The following is a 23,174-nucleotide window of genomic DNA, read 5'->3' on the forward strand; positions in this document are numbered from 1 at the left end:
TATTGAAAAGCTGGATATAGCCTGCTTTTGAGAATTTCCCACGTTAGTTTTCTGGAACACTTTAAATTTTTAAAAAATAAATTAGCAATATGAGAAACTAAGTCCCACTCTGAAATACAACAAACATTCAGGGAGAGAATCACAAAAATTTCACAGAGTGACTTCACCTTTCTGCTTAACTACATCCCTGAGAATAATTTCAGATTATACTTCCAAGTTTGCTGTTTAACACAATACCTGAAGGATGCTGGGTATTGAAAAGTGCCATCTCAAGAGACACTGTAACTCACCAGCACGGAGAATACCCAAACCAACAGTTTTGCTGTGGATTTTCCCTTGCTAATGGCTGGGACATGTTCTCAGAACTCGTCAGTCCTTGCCAGTGCAGTGGCAGCTGCCACTCATCAGTGCTTGGAGTAATCCTCCCAAAATCAGGACTCTCATATTAAAATCCTTCCTAACACACAGTGCCTGCAAAAGGCCACAAGGTATGGTAAAAACAAAAGTATTCTTAACACTCCCAGCTGATGTTTTATGGAATCATTTAAAAGTCTCGAGATCCACTAAGAAGGGAAATGAAGCATCCATGATGATCGTCTTCACAAAGCAAAAATAAATTAAAAAAAGATCCGATTCTCAGTCCCTGCTCTAAGCAAATTTTAAGTATTTCAAACACACAACACAAAACAACTCCGCAGTCAGCAATCCACTTGAAATCATCCCTTATCAACACAGAAAACAGACAACTCATACTTCTGAAAACTTCCAACTAAGAATCCAAGTAAGAAGATTCATCTGCAGGAGCTGAAAAAGTATCCTCAAAGTGTATCTCAATGGCAGCTACGAAGTTTTGAATACTTTACAATTACAAGTGCCTGCAGCTGATAAAAAAAATTGACACACTTGAGATCTAAGATTAGGGAAAGAACTTCTGATATTTTAAGCACCCTGTTTACTTTATACTTTTAAAGATAATTGAACCTTAAGGGCTGAACATCCGAGAAACTCGGCCAACAGATAACTGCTTTCTCCAGAAAGGAAAAACTAAGAAAAATAATCTTAATCTAATAGCTCTAACTGAGGAAAACAGTTCTGTCTGACCTTCAGTTTTGAAAGCTCCTTTTGTTCCTTTCATGTCTGTAGTGCTGAAGGTCTGAAATTAAGATACTTGCAAAAATACACTAAGAAAAAGGTTACTTCTAGTTTGGGGGCTGTAGAAAGGAAAACTGTGTTTTCTGTAAATGGAAGTTGGTCCTTATCAACCTAAACTTGATCTAGATGCACTAATATAGAACTTTTCTTAAAAAGATCCAAGACAAAAACCCAAGCAAAAAACCCCAACAAAACAAATGCACAGAAAGGCAGATATTTTAAATGAAACAAGTTCTTGATCAATACAATACATTTTACATTTAAGTTTAGAGCAAAACAAAATCTGAAAATAGGTGGCTTGAGAAGACTTTGGTTTTGAATTTCTTGAACATCCCTAAATATGTTATCAGAGCTTTTGCACACAGCCACAGCAGAACCAGAAGCAACAGCTTTGGTTTCTCTAAGGATCAGAATTACTCACAAACACCAAGCACACTTGTTCAGAGTACACTCAATTGTGAATATTTTAAGTCCTGAAAGACCCAACAAGACACACTGCACATTGGAAGAACATCTAACTTTGTCAGAAGCTAATATGCTTCAAAGAATTAATTCAAATTTTCAACAAATAAAAATCCCAGACTTAATTGCCTTCCTAATTTTAATTGGCTGTGTCGCCAATTAAAATCCTGAATGAAGTGAGGTCCTGATGTAAAGTTAGAGCTTGGATTTAATTACAGGGAATGTCTATGTGTATAGGAAGAAGGAAAAAACAAATTAAGACCACAGCAACTATTTTTTTTGTGTGCGTGCATTAATAATTGGATGTTAATTTGGAATGTTTCCTTTCCCCTCAAAAAAGTAATCTCTTTTTTCTTGCCCCTTCCTTGCCATTGTCTGGATTATTGCAGAAAAGGGTTTGGAAGCTAACTTCCTGATTATACAAAAAAAGCCAAACACACTTAAAAAAAAAACTAACAAAGCATTTTATGATTTGGTCTTGGTAATTCAGAGTTGTCAAAGGTGAGAAGAGGGGACAGGTGCCTGCACATTTTATCTCTGCATCCCTGAGCTCTCTATCTTGAACAAGCCCTCACTGCACTGTAGGTCTGGACGAGCCAGTGAAAATAGCAGAATAACCATCCAATAAGTGAGTGTTTTTTAGTGCACCTGGCTCATACAGATCAAATGAACACAGAAGTTGGCACAGGGGCATGGAAGCACATGAAGAGAGCAACACCTCCTTCTTCCAGCAGCTGCTAACTTAATTCTGCTCCTGTCGCCAAGATGCCCTCACAGAGTCCTCACACAGGGCACAAAAAAGAGAAAAGCTACTGCTGCCATGCTTACACAACCTCCAGCACAGTTACTGCTTGTCACAGCTCTCCTTCACGAATCATGATATACTTATAGAGGCTGCAGGATCACAAAGGTGCAGGATTTCACCTCAATTCCCACTCTGGTTCCTGCTCTGCATGCAGCCAGACCAGTGCTGAGCACACAGGTCTCTTCTCCAAACCCATCCAAACCCATCTGCTGCTGCAGCATTCAAGTTCAACTCTGGCAAACATAAAGAGCTCTACAAAGCTCTTTTCTAGGAAAAATTACTAGTTTGGATCACTTGATATAGAAGAGATCCTATCACTTAATATATAATTCCCTAAATTGTTTGTCATCATCACAGGCTACCCTCACCCCCACCTTCTCTATCATCTTCTCCTAATTGGAAGGAGGGGAGAGGAGGAGTGGTTTGAAGAAGGGAGATAAGATTACCTCACTTGCTTCTTCACTATCCCTTCCCTTTACAGGTGTATTGATCCCTCTGAGTGTGAATGAGTGCTTTCCCACGGTTCAGAACTGTTCCCCTCTGTTCAGTATCAGGAACAACATCTGGAGCCAAAAAAAACCCATAAAACAACAAAAAAAACCCCACCAAAAACACAAACAAACAAACAAAAAGGCAGCTGACAACTCCATTTGAATTATCAGGATTTCCCTGGAGCAGTGTGGAAGTAAAGCAGTAACATACTCCTTTGTCTGGCTTCTCTAAGCTGGAACATCAAGGACACAGCCGAAGGTTTCACTCGTAGACTCTCTCCCCAAAATGAAAGTGGAAGAAAAAAGAAGATAGAGGAACATGCCTAAGTTCTGAGATGGTCAGGACAAGCTGAAGTTTCTTTTAGGAGAAGTTCTTTAGTTTTTTTTCCCTTTGGTGGTATTATGTCTGCTTCACAGATCCACTTAACAAAGATACTTAGAAAAAGATTTCATGAAGTTCTGAATATCTTAAAGATCACTATGGCTCAACCTCTCTACAAGTCTTAAGACTTCCTTCCTAATTCCAACTGATCTTTGGAAGAAAAATTTCCAAAAGTCAACTACTTTCTGAACTCTGGTAACTGAATTTATATGAAGTCACAAGTTACCCAAGAATAATGTGTTCCCTATGAAAGGCACACTTTGAAATTCTAAGGGTTTCTTAATCTCAGCTGCAACAGAACTGACACCTTGATAAGATAAAACTAGTTTTGCAACTTACCTTAAAGTGTCTCCAAACAACTTAACAGAACACATTTTGAACCATTGTAAATGCCTGTACAGGACTTACACACCAGTTTTTACTTCTAAAAATTTCTTCAGAGGAAAGTTTTGTACAGCTTTCTTAGTTCACATATCCCAGGAAACTGACTCAATATTAAATGCTAGGAATAATTGCTTATGTCCACATAATCCAGCAAAGAAAATGGAGATGTTAAAAATGAAATCAAAGTAGCTGCAATCAGGGACCTGCCACTGGGTAGCCAATGAAACAGGTAAAGGAGGCAAGTAAAAATCTATTCAACCAAATGCTACTTAGAATCCCTGGTGGAAGGCAAATATTCAGAATTTCTTAAACACACAATGCACTTTGTAAGTCTGTAAGAACTATGCATCACCTATAAATGTTTTCAGCTGCTGAACACCTGCTCTAACTACTGACTTCTGAAAAAGTTAAGTCAACACAGAAATTGGCAAAATATTGACAACAATAGAATTCTGACAAATCCTAAGCCTGAAATGAAAGCACAGCCCCGCTGCACCTTGAACACTGCAACAAAAGACAGAAGGTATAGACCAACTTTCTGGCTGCCCCTTCTTATCCTGTTCTAGAAAAAAAAGGGATGAAAGTAAAAGAGCAAGGCACTTGTTAAGCAAGGGATATTCAATTCTGTCCTGTGAGAATACATTAGGCAATAGTCCTCTGTCCTTTTAGTCCTAAATTTATCCTGTAAAAGTTTTTTAGTAATATCTCTGGAAAGACTTCTCATACAAAGTGAAGTGAAGCGAAGTGAAAAAAATACACGCTTATTACAATGTAAAGGCCTTTTATGGTCAAGATCCAAAAATTCTTTGAACCTTACTTCCCTGTTTTCACCTCCAGAAAAAGATACTGGTAAAAGGGAGCTTAAATACCCAGTAACACAAAGGTAATTGTAATGCCACAGTTTTGCCATGCACTGCTGTTTCCAACAAGGGCAACATTCCTTGCACCAACAAACACCTCCCAGGAAACACTGGAATCCATTCTGAATGAAGAAGAAGATTATGAAGAGAAGGTACTAATTTGGCACAGAAAACACAGTTCAGTTTACAGCTATGTTGAACTCAAGGCACTCTCTTCCCATGCTTTAGATGCCTTACCAAGGTATCCTCTTACACACTTATCTGATGTAGGCAAAGAAAAAGAAGTTTCCTGGGGTTCTTTTGGTGGGAATAGTTGATTACTACACTATGTTAAGAGATAAATCTAATTTTTTTAACAGGTAGGGATGATAGTTCTGGCCATGCTGATAGTCATGCTGCATATTAAAAAAAAGTACTCCCTTCATTCATGAGAGTTATTTTTATCAACTCCACAATTCGGCACAAAATACCTACTTATAAAAACCACTCATTTCTGGAGTCATCATTCTTTAGATGACACATTTATTATGACTACAAGTTTCGGAGAAGTGATCTTTGGAAGCATCATATTGAGGTTAATAATGCTTGATTACTGTTCATAGTAGTGACATCTGTATAAAAGATTGTAAGAAAGTGCAGTGTATCAGACAGGGGGCTAAGTAGGTGAGTGGCTGTTGATATAAAAGGTGTCTTTCTTCTTTCCCTAGTATTTCTTTATCCTAAAGCATTTTATCTTAAATGTTATGTTTGAATTGAAATTCAAAAGCCTGAATCAGGAATCACTTGGGTCCTCAAGCCTGGCCCCCGTTTTTCTGAAGGCAACAAAGCTTCACACTATTTTAATAAAAAGATCAAACCCCTGACTTAGCAAATCTTCAAGTTAAGGTCACTTTTTTCATCCTACACCTTCTCAGACATCTGATCCAGAATCTCAGTAGTGAACCTGTCTAAAATCTTCAAACTTTCAGGCTGAAATTACACCGCACTAGTCTGCTCAGATTTGCTCATTTTCAAGGCTTCCTCCTCTCTGGTGTTTCAACACATAAACATATTTGCAAAGCCATTGCACAATCTTTCTCAGCTTGTATTTTCCCACATCAAGTTCCTCCAAACTCCTCTCTTAAGCAAACATCAACTTCCCAATCACTACAGCTGTCTTGTTCACATCATAGGAATCACAGAATCATTTATGTTGGAAAAAAAAACCCAAAATCATCGACTCCAACCTCTGACTGATCACCACCCTGTCAAGTGAACCACGGATGGCACTGAGTGCCACATCCACTCATCCCAGAACAGCTCCAGGGATGGTGACTCCTCCACCCCTCTGGGCAATTCATTCCAACGCTCAGCAACCCTTTCCATGAAGTTCTTCCTCAAGAAGGATGCACACAAGAGTGCTGCTGGTTACCAAGACAATATTAGAAAAAGCTGTACACATAGAGAGTAGTGATTGAAAGGTTGTACTCTGCAATCAGGTTTATTCATTCTATTCTGTGTTCAGCTGCATTTAAGTAGGCAGAGCCTCTTAAGTAGAAACAGGTCACTACTACAGCTAAAATCCATGGTAGAATAACTTAGCTAAGGATATACTCTAGCAATTACATACTAAAAATAATCAACCACTATTTTTCTGAAGCAATGTACATTCATGCAAAAATCAAATATTTATTATAATCTGTTACTTTTACATACTGTAACAGAGACAATAGCCAAGAATGTTTTAGTAACAGAGAGTTTCAAAAAGCACTAAAAAACTCAAAAGCTGAACTAGACAAATGAGTTGCCATCCCCAAAGAAGTTCCCTTCCCCCTCCTCCCTTTATAAACAGTGAGTACACACTACAGTTGTTTCACATTTTCATTTGATTTGTCATTAATTACACCCATCAGTTATTTGCACTGGATTTACAAGAAATGCAAAATCTCAACACTGTACTAGAATAAAAGTACATTTGAGAGTCAACAGCATTCTAATTCTTACAAGTGAAAATGGAGGCAATAATGAAAACAATACCACTGAAACCATCAAAACACCTCTACATAGTTATGTTACCACAGTAATTACAATTATTAAAAGTCTTAAGTACTTCTTGGACAAGGAATCCACGAGCTCTGTCGTCCTTTTCCTGAACACTCCCACACTGAGGCATAAATATAAAGCACCTCCATCTCCAAGTAAGAGTTTAGGATGGAATTGCAACCACCACCTCTTGTCTAACTTTAGTGGGCTAGAATCCTTCAAATTTTAATGAAAAACAAACAAACAAACCACCCCTGTCCCACAACTTTGCGTCCTCAGCTCACATGTGTGGTGTTCCAGCAGTGCTGGCAGTCTGGAAGGAGAAGCGAGCAATGCCTGTTGGCTCATGCCCTTTAACTACTCTACTAGATGGATGAACCCAAGCAGAGAGATTCATCCCATCACAGAGGAAAGAGGGATGAAAACAAACTAAAATCCTCATGCGTGCAGTGCAGAAGAGGATTAGCCTTAACCAAGTTTGCAGAGACAGCATTAGCACCAAACATCATATTATACTCTGGTATTGGAAATGCCAACTGCACTACTACACACACAGTGACGGCCCACAAACAGAAAAAAAATTACAAAAATGTACAATTTAAGTGACTATTAGTATCACAGATGGATAAGGCTGGAAGGGACATCAGTGGGTTATGTGGTCCCACCTCCCTGCTCAAGCAGGGTCATCCCAGAGCACACATGGCACAGGATTGTGTCCAGATGGGTCTGGAATATCTCTGATGACGGAGGTTCCACACTCTCTCTGGTCAATCAGTTCCAGTGCTCAGTCACTACACAGGAAAGAAATTCTCCCTCACGTTCAGGTGGAACTTCCTGGCCATCAGCTCCTGCCCGTTCCTCCTGTCCCATTGCTGGGACCAGGGAGCAGAGCCTGGTCCATGCCCTGACTCCTCCCTGCAGACACTGACACACAGGGATGAGGGCCCCTCTCAGAAATCTCCAGGCTGAACAGGCCCAGCTCCCTCAGCCTTTCCTCACTGAGATGCTCCAGGCCCTTCCTCATCTTTGTCACCCTCCACTGAACCTGCTCCAGGAGCTCCACATCTCTCCTGTCCTGAGGAGCCCCAAACTGGACACAGCGCTCCAGGTGATCCTCAGCAGGGCTGAGCAGAGGGGCAGGATTGCCTTCCCTCCACCTGCCAGCCACGCTCTTCCTAATACGCCTCAGGATTGACGACTTCAATTGTGACCAAAGCCCTTTTAAACACAAATAAATGCCTATCATCTTTATCTCAATGTATTTACAACCTAAACATTTGGAGAAATTTTAAGCAACCGCCAGTCCTACTGTTAGAAAGGTCAGACAATCTTTATGGTTCTCTAACGGTAACATAAAGTGATATGGATCTTAAGAGGTACGAAAACGTAAAACCAGATAATTTAAAATAAAGTCCTTGCAGAACAAGGCTCTATCGTAAAAACCTTGCCTCACTCTTCTGGATTCAACACCTACTAAAACAGGCATTCTCTCTTTGGCACAACGAAAATTCCTGCTGTGTGAATGTGCAGCTCCTATGATAAACTCAGAACAGTCTGCACCCCGGATGAGTAGCCAAGATGCTTCAATTTTACACCTACTAAGTTTTATAAACTACTCAAAGCATTTTGAATGAAAAATTCTAACGAAAAATAAACAAGTATACTTAGCACTACTATCTGTGAGCTGTCAATCAAACACATGGTCTGATCCACGTAGTAACAGCCTTAAAGATTTTGGGTTGTACTTCTCAATTAATACACTGGGTGAATCTCTTCAAAGCCACCTGGAAACAAGTTTGGAAAAAAAAAAAAAGGCACACCTGTATTCTTCATCACCCTCACTTATCCTGAGATACATTAACACATTTTTGAAGCCTAATGAAGAAATCCCCAATTAATTTCTTGCTGAAGAATGTTTGTGTCAGCCATGCTGAAGAGACAGTAACCTTAAACATAACACATCTGGTTAAGGAAAAATACATGACTAATACTAGTGTCATAAATGCCACTTTAAAAAGTTCAATGAGAATCTGGGATTGTTATTCCGATTTGTATTTTCATATAGCTTTCAGCAAAAGGAAAGGTACACTGGAAATATATGCAAAATAAGATTTCCCCTAACATTTTTTCTAATGAAAACATGAACTAGAATTTCTCTCTATCCCTCCTGGCCTTTCTTTCCACCCACACCCCTTAAAAATGAAAAATGCATGCTTGTAGAACTTAAACACACCAAATGTCACATAATAAACAGTTTATCATTGTCATTCCCAAAAATTCATTCATATACTATTGCCCTGTAATTGTTCCTCACCAAAAGCTATTATTGCTGCATTTACTCAAAGTCAGTCTTATCAGTTTATTGTATTTAGAAGTGTTTAAAGCTTATCCTAAAGATCAGAATATGCCTCAACAAATTGGACTGTCTACTGTCAGCCAAGAAAGTATCTCCTGATTTCTCAAGTAAATTGTATCGGAACTTTGACTAAACACTCAGACATTTTACAAGCAAAGACCTCTTTCTCACACCCTTTGTGAGAAAGAAAATACCTTTTACTAGCCTAAGTGACAGTGGCAACTACCTATTTAGGAAAGACAAATTACACATTTTAGTATTTCATGTGTCCGAAATGCAAATCAGAGCTAGATGTGCTATTTGCGAGAACTAAATCACTGTATCAATCAGTAACAAATGCAGGAACATGCAGACATTTAGTGTATGTTTCACTGAAAGATGTTTGGTCAGATGCATACGTAGCAATTCAAAGCAGATTTACAGCAGCTTTCCTCAAGTGTCTCATGGACAGGCAAGGTGGTACCCAGAATCTGTAAGCTAAATAAAGATGCTGCACCTCTGGTCCCCTGGAATTTACCTACGTAGCACTGCAAAGAAACAGGAATACCACTCATAAATTGTATGTGAAAGTTGTGTATTTATTTTAAATGTTTGGGTTTTTTTAGAGGACTGACTTGACATCTGTGCGGAAAAGCCTGAGTAATCACAACCAGCTATCAGCCCTTCACACCACCACTGCTGCTATTTTCAGTGATACACCCTGTTTTCCCCACAGTGCTCTTGGCATCATCATGCTACTGTGATTCAATATTTATCTCTTAGATCTAGTTACATCACAACACTCTCTAAACTACCTAAACCTCGTGTGGAACTTCTGCGGCTAACACCTAATCCACCGGTTTTGAGCTCTCCCTTCGAAATTCTCCAGCCACAGAACAAAAAGTCAGTGGAGACGTGCAAACATGTGGCCCCCTGTGAATCATCCATCCTCTGAAGGGGTGTGCAGTCATGCATAAGCACTGCACCTTCCTCCTAATGGCAATCGGGCAGGAATAAAACTGAGTGTGAACTGCAGTGGTTAGCATAAAACCAGTCATGTAAGGAGTGTGCCAAAAATTGTCTTCAAAACACCTTTATTAAGAGTTTTGCTCCTACAGAAGCTCCTCATCAGCATCAAGTTAAAGCAATCATATACCATTTATGATGGCAAACAAGGCCTCGGAGCTTAATATTTTTAAAAGTTGTGTTAAGAGCAAGGTGGTAGTGTCTCGTGAAACAACAGAACTGAGTGCTGAAACTTCTGCTGACAACAAAGCCACCTGCTATGCCCAAGACCCGCATTTCAGTATAATCCCGAGAAAAGATTAATTCTAGAATATTTTTAGCCCTGGCTTTGAAAGCAGACAGCACTCCATATACACTGAAAAGCATTGGGGTGGAGAGCGGGCAAGAGAATACATGCAGGAAACATTCTTTGTTTATAATCAAAACACGGTCAATTATTCCCATAAAATCTATTGTCACGAAGAAAAAACTCCAAGCACACTGAACAGTGTCACTACTAAGGCTTGCAGAGCAATCTCAGCTTCGGAATCAGGCACACAGAAAATTAGGCAGTCTCAGTATCCCTGTATCTTTCATGTCCTTTTTTCAACAGACACAACTACAGATAATACATGAAAGATGATGAAGAAATAAAGAAAGGATTTCAAAACTGAGCAGTCACAGAAATACGGGGGCAGGGGAGAATGGAGTTTAGGTTTAATTCTTTATCACCATCTGATTTGGGGGAGTCTCTGCGTTTTCTTGGTGACTCGAATTGTCATTTTCATCCAACAGCGGTAACCCGACACAGTAGCTGGGGAACGCCAGCCTCTGCCTCAACTCCCAGGTTTCACACAAGCCTCGAGCATCGGTTTAACAGCAGTTGCATAATAAGACTCAAAAGGCCAAGCACTCCTCCTGCCTTGTACATCTCCATTTCCACACGAACGAGAGTGATGCATCTGGACGAGAACCGAGCACTACCCGAGCGCCACTACCACGCTGGTTATTCTGCAGCAAAGAAGAGGAAAACCCAACACCTGGCGCACAAATATGCAGACACCCAGCGAATAGGTGGATCTACGGAGAGCTATCTTCCCTTTCCCTTCCCCAATAGGCAATCCTTGATGGGTGTGCCAGGAATGGGATATCGGGGGGAGGAGAAGAAAAGGGGTGGGAAGTGGTTGCCGCTTGCTGCAGCCAGGCTGAGCGATGGCGAGGTGGTTAATCATGGTGGCTGAGGAAACATGGGGTCACTTCTCCCCCTTCCGCCTCCCGTGTGACGAGGACGGTGGGCACCGGCCACGGGGGGGACCCGGACCCCGCACGGGCCCGCCGGCGGCGGCGACTCAGGTGGGTCCCGGGCGGAGCATCCCCGCGCCCGGTGCGGGCGGGGGGCGCGGGGCAGCGCTCCCCCTGCCCAGCCCTGCCCTGCCCTGCCCGCTCCCCGCCGCACTCACTTGCCGATCACCTCGCAGAGCTCGTACACGTCCTCGAACAGCACGTCGTCGTCGGCCATGGTCCGGGCGGGGGGGCTCAGCCCGAGAGGCGGCGGCCCCGGGGACGCCCGGCTCCCCCGCCGCTCAGCGCCCACCGCCACCACGGTAAATCCCGGCCGCTCCCAGCGCCGCCCGCCCGCCCGGGGCTCCCGCGGCCGCGCCGGGACTCCCCGCTCCTGCCGCTCCTCCTCCGCCTCCTGCCGCGGCCGCCGCCGCTCCCCGCGCGTGTCGCACCCCCCGCGCCCCCGCCCCCCTCCCGCGCTCAGCCGCGGCTCCCGGCGGGCGGCTCCGGCTCAGCGGGGCGGCGCGGGAGCCATGGAGGGGATCGGGGCGGGCGGCAGCGCCGGGTCGCTCCCTCGCCGGGCGGGAGCGGGGCGCGCGTTCCCGGGCGGGCGGGAGCGCCGGGAGGGAGGATAATAGTGGGAGGGGGAAGGGCGGGGGGCAGTCCAGGCGCGGGCGCCGATTCCGTTGCCGGGCGCGAGGAGGAGGAGGCGGCGGCGGAGCGGCGGCGGCGGTCGCGACAGGCGGTCGCGATAGGCGCTCGCGGTACCGAGAGGCGGGCGGGCGGGCGCGCGCGCGCTCCCGGTGCCGCCGCCGTCACGCAAACCGTCACGGGGGCGGGCGCCGCCGGGGGCGCGCGCGCACGCGCGCGGCGGGCCACGCCCCCAACCGCCCCGCTCGAGGGGTCCGGGGAGGCGCGAGGGGCGGGGGGCGCGGGAGGGGTGGGGGCTCGCGCAGGCGCGGGGCGCGGTGACGTCATGGCGCGGGGAGGGTGTGACGTCATGGCGCGGGGAAGGGGTGGGGGCGCGGGTGGCGGCGGCTCTTATCGCTCTTACGGCCCTTATCGCCTTTATCGCCTTTATCGCCATTATCGCCCCGTCACCCGCATCGCCCCCATCGCCCCGGGCGCGAGGGGCTCCCGCCGCGCAGGTGGGCGAGCGGCGGTGCCGCACGAACCGGGCTGTGGCAATAAAGAACCTCAGCGCGAACCGGGCTTTGTCCAGTGCTTTGGTTTTCGTTCTGTGTGTTCCAACGGGATGTAAGTATTTTCTGCAGCGCGATCTGAAGCGTCTTTGTCACTGGGAAAAGCGCTCTTCGTCGCTGAAAACAGTGAATTCACCTTTCGGGAGCCTTCGGACTCTTCAGCGCTGCGAGTAACCCGTGGCTCTCGTTTCTCACAGCAGCCGCGTAAAACCCTGTGCGAGACAGCGGGTGGATTTTATAACACCTTTATAACAATCAGGGGGCTTACCTGAATCCTTGTTCCACGTTTTTCAACATGCTGCAGGTGTCTGCTTTTCCAAGTTTTTGAAAACTTGGCTGCTTTGTGGAAGAAAGCAAAGGTCTCCTGAAGGAGTTAGTCAGGAACTCTTTCAGTGTACAAAAAGAGTTTATTTCTGTCAAGGTACTTTAGCACACGTGCAACTTCTTAAAACTTACTAACAGAGGTAATTTATGGAATTGATCCCCAGAAAGAGAAAAAAATCTGTCAGAACAGAATTATCTAATGAAATGGTTTAAAGGTTGGTTTTAAAATGCAGAGCTGACTTTACCTTGTTTCCGTCTCCAGACAAATTTAAAAGAAAAAAAAAACCAAGAAAAACAGTGAAAATAATTACATCTAATTAATTATGTCTAATAATTACATCACTGCACAGTGCTGTCTTGCAGGGTGAGAGACATTCCTGTGAGTCTGTGCTCCATCCCATACAAACCTTTAAAAAAATATTGAAACCACCATCTGCTCTTTGGACTGCAAACAAAACGCCGATATATTTAAACTGTTCTCTAAATTTCACACAGCTAAGCGTGGGCACCCTCTTTTTCCTTTTGCAGGCCCACAAGACTGACTCCCACACAGGTCACTCAGTAAGAATTGTTGGAATATGGGTGAGTGTTCACTTATGCTTTGAGCTGAAATTGTTTGCAAAGGCATTGTGAGGAGTTAACATATAAAAAAAATAAAAAAGTTCACAAGGAAGAAAGTTGCTGGTGATGGATCTGTTCCTGAGCTGGGGCAAATGCTTTGGCTGCCCCAGCAGCATCTCTTGGTGGAGGTGTTGCCTTCCTCTGGATGCCAAGTGCTTGGTGTCACACCAGGCCACATTGCCCAGCTGTGGCAGCTTACACTGAATAAAAGTTTACCAGGCATAACATAGGGGGGCCTTTGTGCAAAAATACTGGAATAGAGCAAACCCTTCAAGAACTTCAGAGGACACTTGGCTTGGTTTTGGGGGTAGGCAGCACATAAACGTGGCTTTCTGCTAAAGGACGAGATCCTGGAGCACGGGTTGGGGGTTAGTTGTGGTCCTGGGAAGGAAGTTTCTTAGGAGACACTGAACAAAAATGGGCTTTTGCTGAAGAGAGGTGGTCCATTCCCTGGCATCTGGCCTACGTGAGGGGTCCTGCTACCTACCTTCCAGGAAGGAGGGTAGTAGCTTCTTTTTTATCTGATGGACTGAGCTTCTTTTTTTTTTTTTTTTTTTCTTTTTTTTTTCTTTTTTTTTTTTCTTTTTCTTTTCTTTTTTTGGGGGGACTGGGGTAGTTTGTTGGTTTTGGCTGGTTATTCCCCATCCTTGAGCAAAGACTGTGCATGTTAGAGCAGGGAACACATTCACTAGGCTCACAAAAAGCAAGGTGGATTTATCAAACCTGTCACTTGTCCACGCTCAGTACAGGGGCAGAGTGAACACGGCTGCTGCCTCCCTTTTCATTTGCATGAGAAGAATCTGTCTGAAGCAGGGTTTGTGTGTAGATCTGGATCATAAAAAGTTGCATAGCGAGCCAGCAAATGCAGCAAGCATACCACTGCATCAGCAGTTACTGGAACAATTGAGAACTGTGCTGTGACTGTTTCAGATTGAATGGGCTCATGAAAATATGAGCATTAGCCTGCCAGCAGCCAGGACCCAGTAGCATGATAATCCAAGCAAAGCATTTATAGGTATGTTTGTGATCAGAAATTCCAGCCACAAGTTCAAAAGTAGTCATTCCCTTTCATAAGCAAGCATTCTTGATTTTCACCCATGTATCCAGTATGGATCCTTATAAATTCTGAGATTGAATTAATAATTGTGAAATATGCACATCTAACATCTCATCAAAAACTGTGTAACCATAATGTTTGATGTACGAGGAGAAGAAACTGCACTTGAGGCCTGAAATTATTTACTGGCAAGGTAATGGTCTGAAAACAGATCGGGGCATCAGTCATTTCAGAGCTGGGAGAGGGACTTTTTGATCAGGAAAGAGCAAGAGAAGGACACTGAGTGTTCACATGAGGAAATGCCCTACAGCCCCTGGCAGCCTTCCCCAAAGCACTGCACGTGTTTGAGTTGCCTGTCTGCCAGATTCTGGGCAGGCTGGTTAAGGTTGTGCATGTTTAGGTTAAACACTATTGCATTCAAAAAAATGCTAAGAAGTAGCTGAGCATGGACTGGGGCACTAGAAAACTTACCTGTTAAATTTTGTAGGGTTTTCAAGTTTTATTTGCCTGGGTTTACACATAAAGTCTGCACAGCATGAACCACAGGCAGGTAAGTTGTTCAAAAGTTGGTTTTGGAACAGTTGTTGTCAGTGATCCAAAGAGCCTTTATGGTGTTTTCATTTAAAAGTTTGATGTAAAAGGTACATGATGATGAAGAACAAGAAATTTCACTGGTTTGACAGCGTTCTGTTATCCCACAGATGTAGGAAGTGCCAAATCCTGTTCCTCAGATTCCAACTTTAACAGGGTCCTGGGTGCTTTGGTCTGTAACCCAGGTATTAATTCCCTCCCTCTTACACAGGTTGAGAATGACACTGAAGAAGAGTATGAACTGTTAGTATTTTGTAAGAGAGGATATTGCAGGCCTACCAGTTTTCTGACAAACTGCCAGATTGTTTAGGTGTGCAAGTTCTATGACCTGAAAATAATTCATACTTTGGGCAGGAGAAATGTGTTTTGGTTGAAATGAAAAGAGAAAGATGAGTTTTGATCACAACAGGCACGGACATTTTCAATCCTTGTAAAAGCTGTCAGTGAAAAGAACCCTAAAAAGCCATCAGTTGACCTGGAATAGGTCTGGATGACTTCTTGCAAAAGTCTATAATTAAATCAGCTCAGAGTCTACCATGTGGCAGGGTAGGCTGCAGCTGCAGTGCTGGGGTGTAGCACACAAGTTGTGCCACACTGTAATTAAGGATCCAGGTTTCCCACGAATGCTTGTCTTAACGGGTGCCTGATGTTTGTCTGGAAAGATAAATCTCCAACTCCTTTTATTTCCCCCAGTGGATTTGTTTTTAAGTTCCTTCACAGTGTCAGTTCTCCATTGCTCAGTTAGAAGGGGACTCTCACTGCCACCTTTCTTCACTGAAGCCACCACCAGGTCTCTTTTTTTTCAGCCACTTCTCTTCAAAAAGCAGTTGGAGCTTATCTCAGGGATCTGTACCTTGCCCCAGACTAATTCTGTTGGAATTGACTGCCAGGTTCAAAAGTTCCTGGGGAAGTTAGGTGCAGTGTGAACATGGCAGAACCTCATTTCCTTGGGCAGCAGGCTGAGGAGGTGCCTTTTTGGGATGAGGAATTTGCTTTCACTGCCCTTGAGACACGGTGACCACATCCCCTTCCTCTGACACTCAGCTCACGCTGACCCAGGACCAGTAACCAGACAGGTCTTGATCAAGGGAAAAAGCCACTTTCCTCATCTGTAATTAGACCATACTCATAATTAAACAGAAATTATGGTAACACTACTGAGGATGGGCATTAAACTAAACCAAAGCTGACCCGATCTGATACTGTCACAAGTATCACAAGTCACCTTTCAAAATCAACTTCCAAAGGTGAAAAAGTCCCATGTAAGAATAGCTGACATCAAAAGAGAGGGGAATACTTTAAAATTACACAAACCCTTATTTAATGGAGTTTCTTTAGATATTCCTTGCCATTCTGCTGATTTCCCTCTTCCTTGTGTACCATGTAGCTGTGTCTTGATTGCATTACTGGAGGTGTTTATTTCTTTTCTTTCCAACTGCAGCTTTTTCTCATTGATGTGATTAAATTATAAGAACTGTAGAGGAAATCTCTCCAGGATGCTTTTATTGAAACTTTTTTAAATTAAAAATGTCTTAGAGGGGTTAAAACCAGGTAATAAAACCAATTGAAAATTCCATTTATCTTTTCATCATTTGCAATCATATGCTACAATTATGCACCTATATAGAGAAAAATAATTAAAAATCACATTATAAGGACAATATCAAAATGCTAAGTACTAGCACGAACAAATGCAAAATAATGACCTTTTTCTTTTCATGTATTTCTTTCCTTCTTTCTTGCATTTCTCACTCTCCTGTCTTTTGTACAAGATTATTAAGCTCTTTTGACTGGACAGGTGTCACCCTAATAGGAAATCCAGAAGGGCCCCACAAAGAAGAGCAAGTGGCCAGAGGAGCTTTTGTGCAGAATAAATGGCAGGGAATACTTGATTGAGAGGAAATCCTCATATTCACCATCCCTCCTGTATGCTGAATTTGGGACTGATGTTTGCAGCTCTGGAAAGATCCCCCAGACTCAGCCAGGCAGTTTTTTCTGAAATCACTGCTGTGGGGTGCAGTGACAGTCAAAAAAAAAAAGCCAAGGCAGTATTGGGTTTGTCAGGAGAGGCATGAAAACAAGGCAGAAGGTGTCATTTTGCCTCCACAGGAAACTCTGGTGTACCCACAGCTGGAGGATGGTTTAGGCTTTCCCATCTCCAGGAGGATGGCTGCAAAGGAACAGAAAGAGAATGGCAACAAAAACAACCCAGGGATGAGCCAGCTGCCTTGCAAGGAGAGGGCAAAAAGCTGGGATTTGTAATTTGCAGAGAAGACACCTGAGGTAGGGTATATTGAGGTTTACAAAAGCATGAAGATGAGATCAGAATTGTTGTTCAAACCCTGCACTACTGGAACTAAGGGATGATCCATAAAGCAAGTAGGAAGGTAGTTTAAGACAGACCCTACTTTCAAAAAAATATTATACACACACACTGGATAGCAAACTTTTTGAGAACTTGCTGCCACAGGAAGCTGTAGACACCAATAATATCAGGAGGTTCTAAAAGGAATTAAAGCGTTTGAGGGTTAACACATCATTATAAAAAACCCTGGATGGAATAGGCAGGGGTGTGCTGTGGAGCAGGCCTGGGACATCAACAGCAGGAGCTGGGGAAGGGGAAGGGTTGCAGGTTGTGACCAGGTTTTCATGCACTTTCAAAGCTGTCTCCTACTGCCACCACTCTGCTTTCATTTTCAAAGGTGTAAATTCAGTTTTCACTGTGAATTATACAGTCATCTTCTCCACATTTGGGTGAATCCTAAGGGTCAGGACACCTGGAATTCAATCATATCCCTGCCCAGGAAGGCCACGTTGTTGATCTCTGTCTTTCCTCTTGGGTAAGGAGGGCTAGGTGAACCCATTAGGGCATTTGTGTTCTCAGCCTCTTAGTTTTATTCTGTGTTTCATTTTTCTTTCCAAGCTTTGTCCTTTATTTTGTCCCCATTCTGCCACCAATTTATTTCCCAAACCCTATTTATGAGGTTTAAGATACCTAATTTTTCTTACTGCATTTCCCAGACCACTATTCTATTAATGTGCAGTAATGCAATACAAAAGCTGACAAGGTTTACAGTTGAAGGCTTCTAAGACACAGCTTATCCTATAGCCTGAGGGCAAGCTAAGCTTGCCACATTTTATAACTTTAGAAGGGAATACTAATTCTGTAAATAATTATTTACCAAGTATTTTATTATCCTCTTTGTCATCCAGCTTTTTTCTTTTTCTCCCGGTTTTTGCAGCCTACTTTTTTTTTTCAGGTTTTTGTTTTGTTTTGTTTTGTTTTGGGGTGGTTTTTATTTTTTAGGTTTGTGGGTTTTTTGGTTTGGTTTGGGGTTTTTTGTTGTTTTTGGGTTTGAGTGTGTTTTTTGTTGTTGTTGGTTGGTTGGTTTCGGTTTTTTTGGGGTTTTTGTGTTTTGGGTTTTTTTTGTGTGTGGGGGGGTTTGTTTCTTTTTTTGGGTTTTTGTTTGTTTGTTTGTTTTGTTTTTTAGATGGGGAATACCTTCACAGAAGAGTGAATACCCTCTGTCTGACCATTTAGTTACTTCCCACTTCCTTCTCCCACATATGCTTTCCCTTTCTGCAGTATTATGCTGGCACTAGATGATTATTCATACCCAAAGTTCAAGGGGTTTTTTATACTTCAAGAGCAAAACCACCTGCAATGGGAAGAGTTGGTATTGACTTCCTGATTCAGACTCGCCAAGTTACCATTGAGAAAATTCTTGCAAACTTTTTACCTGCAGGAATCCAAGCCACAGATGGTTTGCAACACATCTTTGAAATTTAGCGGGAGAAGAACTCCTGGAGGGCAAAATATAAGGTTTACCATGTCCCATGAAATTCCCTTCAGGTCTGTCAGAGGGAAAAACCAGGAGGAAAATGTCCTTTTTTCCTACAGCATGTGTTGGCAGCAGCACTCTGACAGCCATCCAAGGGGAATGGCCATGGGCATCCTCATCCCTGGCAGTGTCCACAGCATTCACATGGTGCTGGGAGCCTGACACTCTGGCTGCAGCTGAAAAGCTGTTGTGGGAATGAATTTTGGAGACAGCAGAGAGAGAAAAAGACTGCCACACTTTATAACAGCTCTCTCTAAAACCAGTCCCTCTGAAAGTTCCTCCCTTTATGGGCTCTCCCTTATTTTGAAGAAATTTGAGCCATTCTCCCTTGATGATCACCTGTGCACTGCACAGGGTCCAAATCTCAGCAGAGACCTCTGTGAGTAGCTCGGGGCCTTTTCATTTGGAAGGAAAAAAATGCTCCCACAAAGACATTTTTTTTTCCTTGAGAAAGGGCACTTGTGTGCTAAGTGTGAGACTATTTTTGTGATTGCTGCCCTATTTGCTCTCACTATTGGAACATCAGTGGAAAATATAACAGAAGGTGAGAAGAAGTGGGAGAAGAATCTTGATGTAAGGAAAGGAGAGTGACACAGGTGAGCAAATTGTTATTTATGTTGTAGTGAAGTGTGGTCCCCAGTGATGCTTTGCTCAGTTTTTACATCAGGCCAATATGCTCAGCTTCAGGGGTTTTTTTTCCATCAGTGCTCATCTGGAGACAAGACTTGCCCTCAGTTTTCTCAGTTTTCTAGGTGTATAGTATCACCAAACATCTCTCTGCTCCTTCACCAATGTAAAATATAGCTTATCATAGAAGCAGAGGAAAACCAAGGATCATGGAAATATGTAAACACTTTCTAAAGAGCTGCAAATGCCTGTTCTAACCTCATCTTACGCATGATTACTCTAATCAGAAACTCTGTCTGTTGCTGGTGATATTCTTAGCACAAGGAATACGAAAGAATCTAGCAGAACTAAGTTCTGAGGATTATATTTTTACAGTAATTTAAGAAGGACAAAACTTTAGGAATAATTAATTTTTATGTGAGGAAAAGATCCAGAAGTAACACATGTTGCTGACAGTCCACCCAGTCCTCTGTCCTGTAAGAGGCACAGGGACAGAGAAGCATCTCTGAGGCCAGCCCAGAGCAGAAATGCACACTGGTGTCCTTCCCATGCTGTCACCATTCAGATTCCTCAGCCCCCCTTGCTGTTTGAGTTCTGTTTGAGGATTTTCCAGTGCCATGGTGTCCATTTTGTGCTCCACACCCACAGATTTGGCTGTGCCTGTGCTCAGTCATTACAGATGTTAATAAAGGACATCTCTTGGACTGGAAGCTTGAGTTCGGTCATAATAATTTATTGTTTCAAATAAGAGCTAGACAGGGCCAAGTGTTTTCTCCTTTCAGAAGAATGGAGATGCTGTCTAAAAATCTTCCAACTGCTAAGTACTTATTTACAGTTATTGTCAGATCAGTTGGTAAATCCTACCCTAAGTGGAAATGCTGTGACTCAGTACTAAGAGGCTTGACTGGGGTTGTTTTGTCCTTCCTTTGATGCCTTTGGTGGAAGTATGAAGATAATCAGAGAGCAGATGTGGCTGTACCTCTCCAGAAGTGTGTCAGCTCAAGGATGTGAAGGGCACAAAGACCAGGAATGAATTATGTACAGGGAAAGGCACTTGGTTTGCCTCTGCTGTACAGATGCAGCCAGTGCTCAGCTGGTCAGGTAAACCTAGATTTTGACAAGCAGTGGTTAATTCTGTTGTCTCATCCTGTGGGTTTCTGACAAAGAATCATATACAAATCATTTCACTGACTTTAGGCCTCAATGGTCTCCACTTGAGCTAATTGTCTGGGCTTCTTTTACAGGCAGTCAACAGAAACATTTCTGAGGCATAATCACTCTGGATATGCTGGGGAGGCAGTAAGGAAGTTTCCCTTTAAAAAAAATTGAGATTTTTTTCTTTTGATCTTTCAAAGGGGGATGCTTTAAACTCCTCTGTTAATATAGTGATAGATGCCCTAAAAGAAAAGGAGAAGATTACTAGCTTTTAAAAAAGTAATGAGAAAGATATCTTTTTCCTTGTCTGGCTTTCACAGAAATGAAAAAAAGTCTCCTCAATATTTCCGTGTTCTGGAAGCAGCAGGCACCACAGAGTTTGATAGGGATCTGTCTGACTTGGAGTGTGAGCTCCTAACAAGAGCAGTGCAATTTGTAGCTTGTATTTAACAACTGGTTCAAGCCAGAACCACTTAAAGACAAGGTTCTCAGCAACTTCCCTCTGCATCATGAAATTAAACATTAACATAATAAGGAAGTTCAGTTGCTAACTTAATCTAACCTAATGAACAAGCACATGTTCAATTAGTCTCTGAGGTGCTCTGCACTGATTCATGGAATTGGAAATATCTCCCAGAGTATCAATACTCTTGCTGTCAGGTGGCAGCAAGTCTGTTAGCTCCACTTGTGCCATGTCCTGAAACGAATTCATCTCAACCTGCTGTGGCTGTCAGAACTTCTCAGGTGAAATGGCAGTGCTGGTACTTCTCCTTTGGAGAAAGTGTCACGTATTCCCCTGCATCTGACCACCTGGTGTGTCAAGTTTGTCTCTGCCCACAGGATGTTTCTTACAACATTATTGCTGTTTGCTGTCATTGCTCTTCACTATAGGCATTCCCACAGTCGTTTCTTATGAAATGGTGACAGCTCCTGGTATCCCAGATTATGCTTCCCTTTTACCTTCCCCCTTTACCTTTTCATCTTTTTCCCCATGTATCTGCTGGTTGCTATGACTTTGACATGAATTCCTAGTAAGCACTCAAGAGCAGTAACTCTGGTTTTCAGTTTCCAGTTGAGTAAAATGTAAGCAAGTAGCAAGTCATGTTACAATGCTACCACTCCATTATTAACAGCACTAAGTACAGATCAGAATTGGCATCCATTCCTGTGTATCCTTTAACATTTTCTGCTGGCCTGTAGAGGCTGGAGATGATGGAGTTTGTGGTTATATGACTAAATTTATATTTCAGAACAGAATGGTTAAACGGGACCCCGATAAATGTCAGACATTCCTGTATCAGGTATGCCAAGCCTAGCATAAGGGTTCAAATTTGGGATGTCATCATTCTAAGCTGTTATCTTTTCTAGCAACAGTCCCAGGAAAATGAGAGTACTCTCAATGCACCTCTAGGATAAGGGACTGCTGACTGTAGATTTTCCTTTCCAGCCAGGACATGCAAGCTCGTTTCTCCTTTGCATTGGGAACAAGTACTTGCTCTATCATATGACAAGTCTTACCACTTCCTTGATGAATTAATTTGTTTAGGATCAGGACAAATCTCTATACCCTTTTCTTAGGATTTTCAATCCCTATTGAATTTCTGTCATTGATTTTATGATTTTCAATGACATCTTAAAAATGACTACTCCAGTCTCTTTAGGCATCCTTCTGATATTAAGAGCACACCCCCCCCCCCCCCCCCCAATTTGAGCTTGATAAAGATTATCAGTGAACACAGAATGATATATTGGGCACACTATGTAAATAGTTTTAATTACATTTTGTAAAAAACTTGTTTGTAAGAGCAGGTTTGACAAACAAAGTCTGTATTCTGTGTTTACTGGTTTGTTTTTTTTTTTAATCTGCTTGATTCATGTAAAATCTGACTCTGGACCTTGAACCACAGCTGAGTTTTTAAGTGGGTGAGTGTGCCTGCAGACACTAAAACTTGCCTAGCTTTGCATTAACTTGCAAATCGTGTTTCTGTAGCTGAATATTGTTCTTTAAAGTAGTATTTCCCAGGTCCCTGTGGAAAACTAGGTCCAGCTAAAACTTATCTCTGGGGAATGAGAGCATGAACATTTTTAGTTGTGGTGCTGGCAGCTATTGACACCCAAAGGCAGCTCAAAGAGAATCACAGAGTCAAAGAATGGCTTGGATTGAAGGGACCTTCAGGATCATCTCATTCCAACCCCCCTGCCATGGGCAGGGACACCTTCCACTATCCCAGGTTGCTCAGAGTCCCACCCAACCTGGCCTTGAACTTTTCCAGGGATGGGGCAGCCACAAACTCTGTGGGCAGCCTGTGCAGGGCCTCACCTCTGTCACTGTAAGAGAACTTGCACCACTGTCATTCTTGGAGTGGCTGGGAGAAAACTTTATGTCGTGATTACTTTCACAAGCCTCTCACTCCCTCAGCTTCTCAAGAGCCTTGGCACTGGCAGAGGCACTTGTTTCTGGAGTGCTTTGCTGTGTCCTCTGCTCTGCAGAGTGCCAGCCTTAGAAAGCTGGTTCTGGCAGCTCTGTCAGGCACAAATTTGCATGCAACATTTGTTTCTCCAAGGAATCTTTAAAC

At 43.0% G+C, this 23,174-nt stretch overlaps 1 protein-coding gene across 4 annotated transcripts in view; it reads right to left on the minus strand.

The window, feature by feature from the left end:
* Positions 1–12,000, minus strand: part of CASK (calcium/calmodulin dependent serine protein kinase) — a 190,190-nt gene extending 178,190 nt beyond the window's left edge. For all 4 annotated transcript variants that reach the window (XM_063393045.1, XM_063393044.1, XM_063393042.1 and 1 more), the window contains exon 1: positions 11,359–12,000. In XM_063393045.1, coding sequence (XP_063249115.1) covers positions 11,359–11,417 — 59 coding nt within the window. In that variant the 5' untranslated portion in view covers positions 11,418–12,000. The remainder of the gene's footprint in view (positions 1–11,358) is intronic.
* Between the last annotated feature and the right edge of the window lie 11,174 nt (positions 12,001–23,174).

Source organism: Prinia subflava, chromosome 3 (genome assembly GCF_021018805.1).
Source record: "Prinia subflava isolate CZ2003 ecotype Zambia chromosome 3, Cam_Psub_1.2, whole genome shotgun sequence".
NCBI classification, from domain to species: Eukaryota; Metazoa; Chordata; class Aves; order Passeriformes; family Cisticolidae; genus Prinia; species Prinia subflava.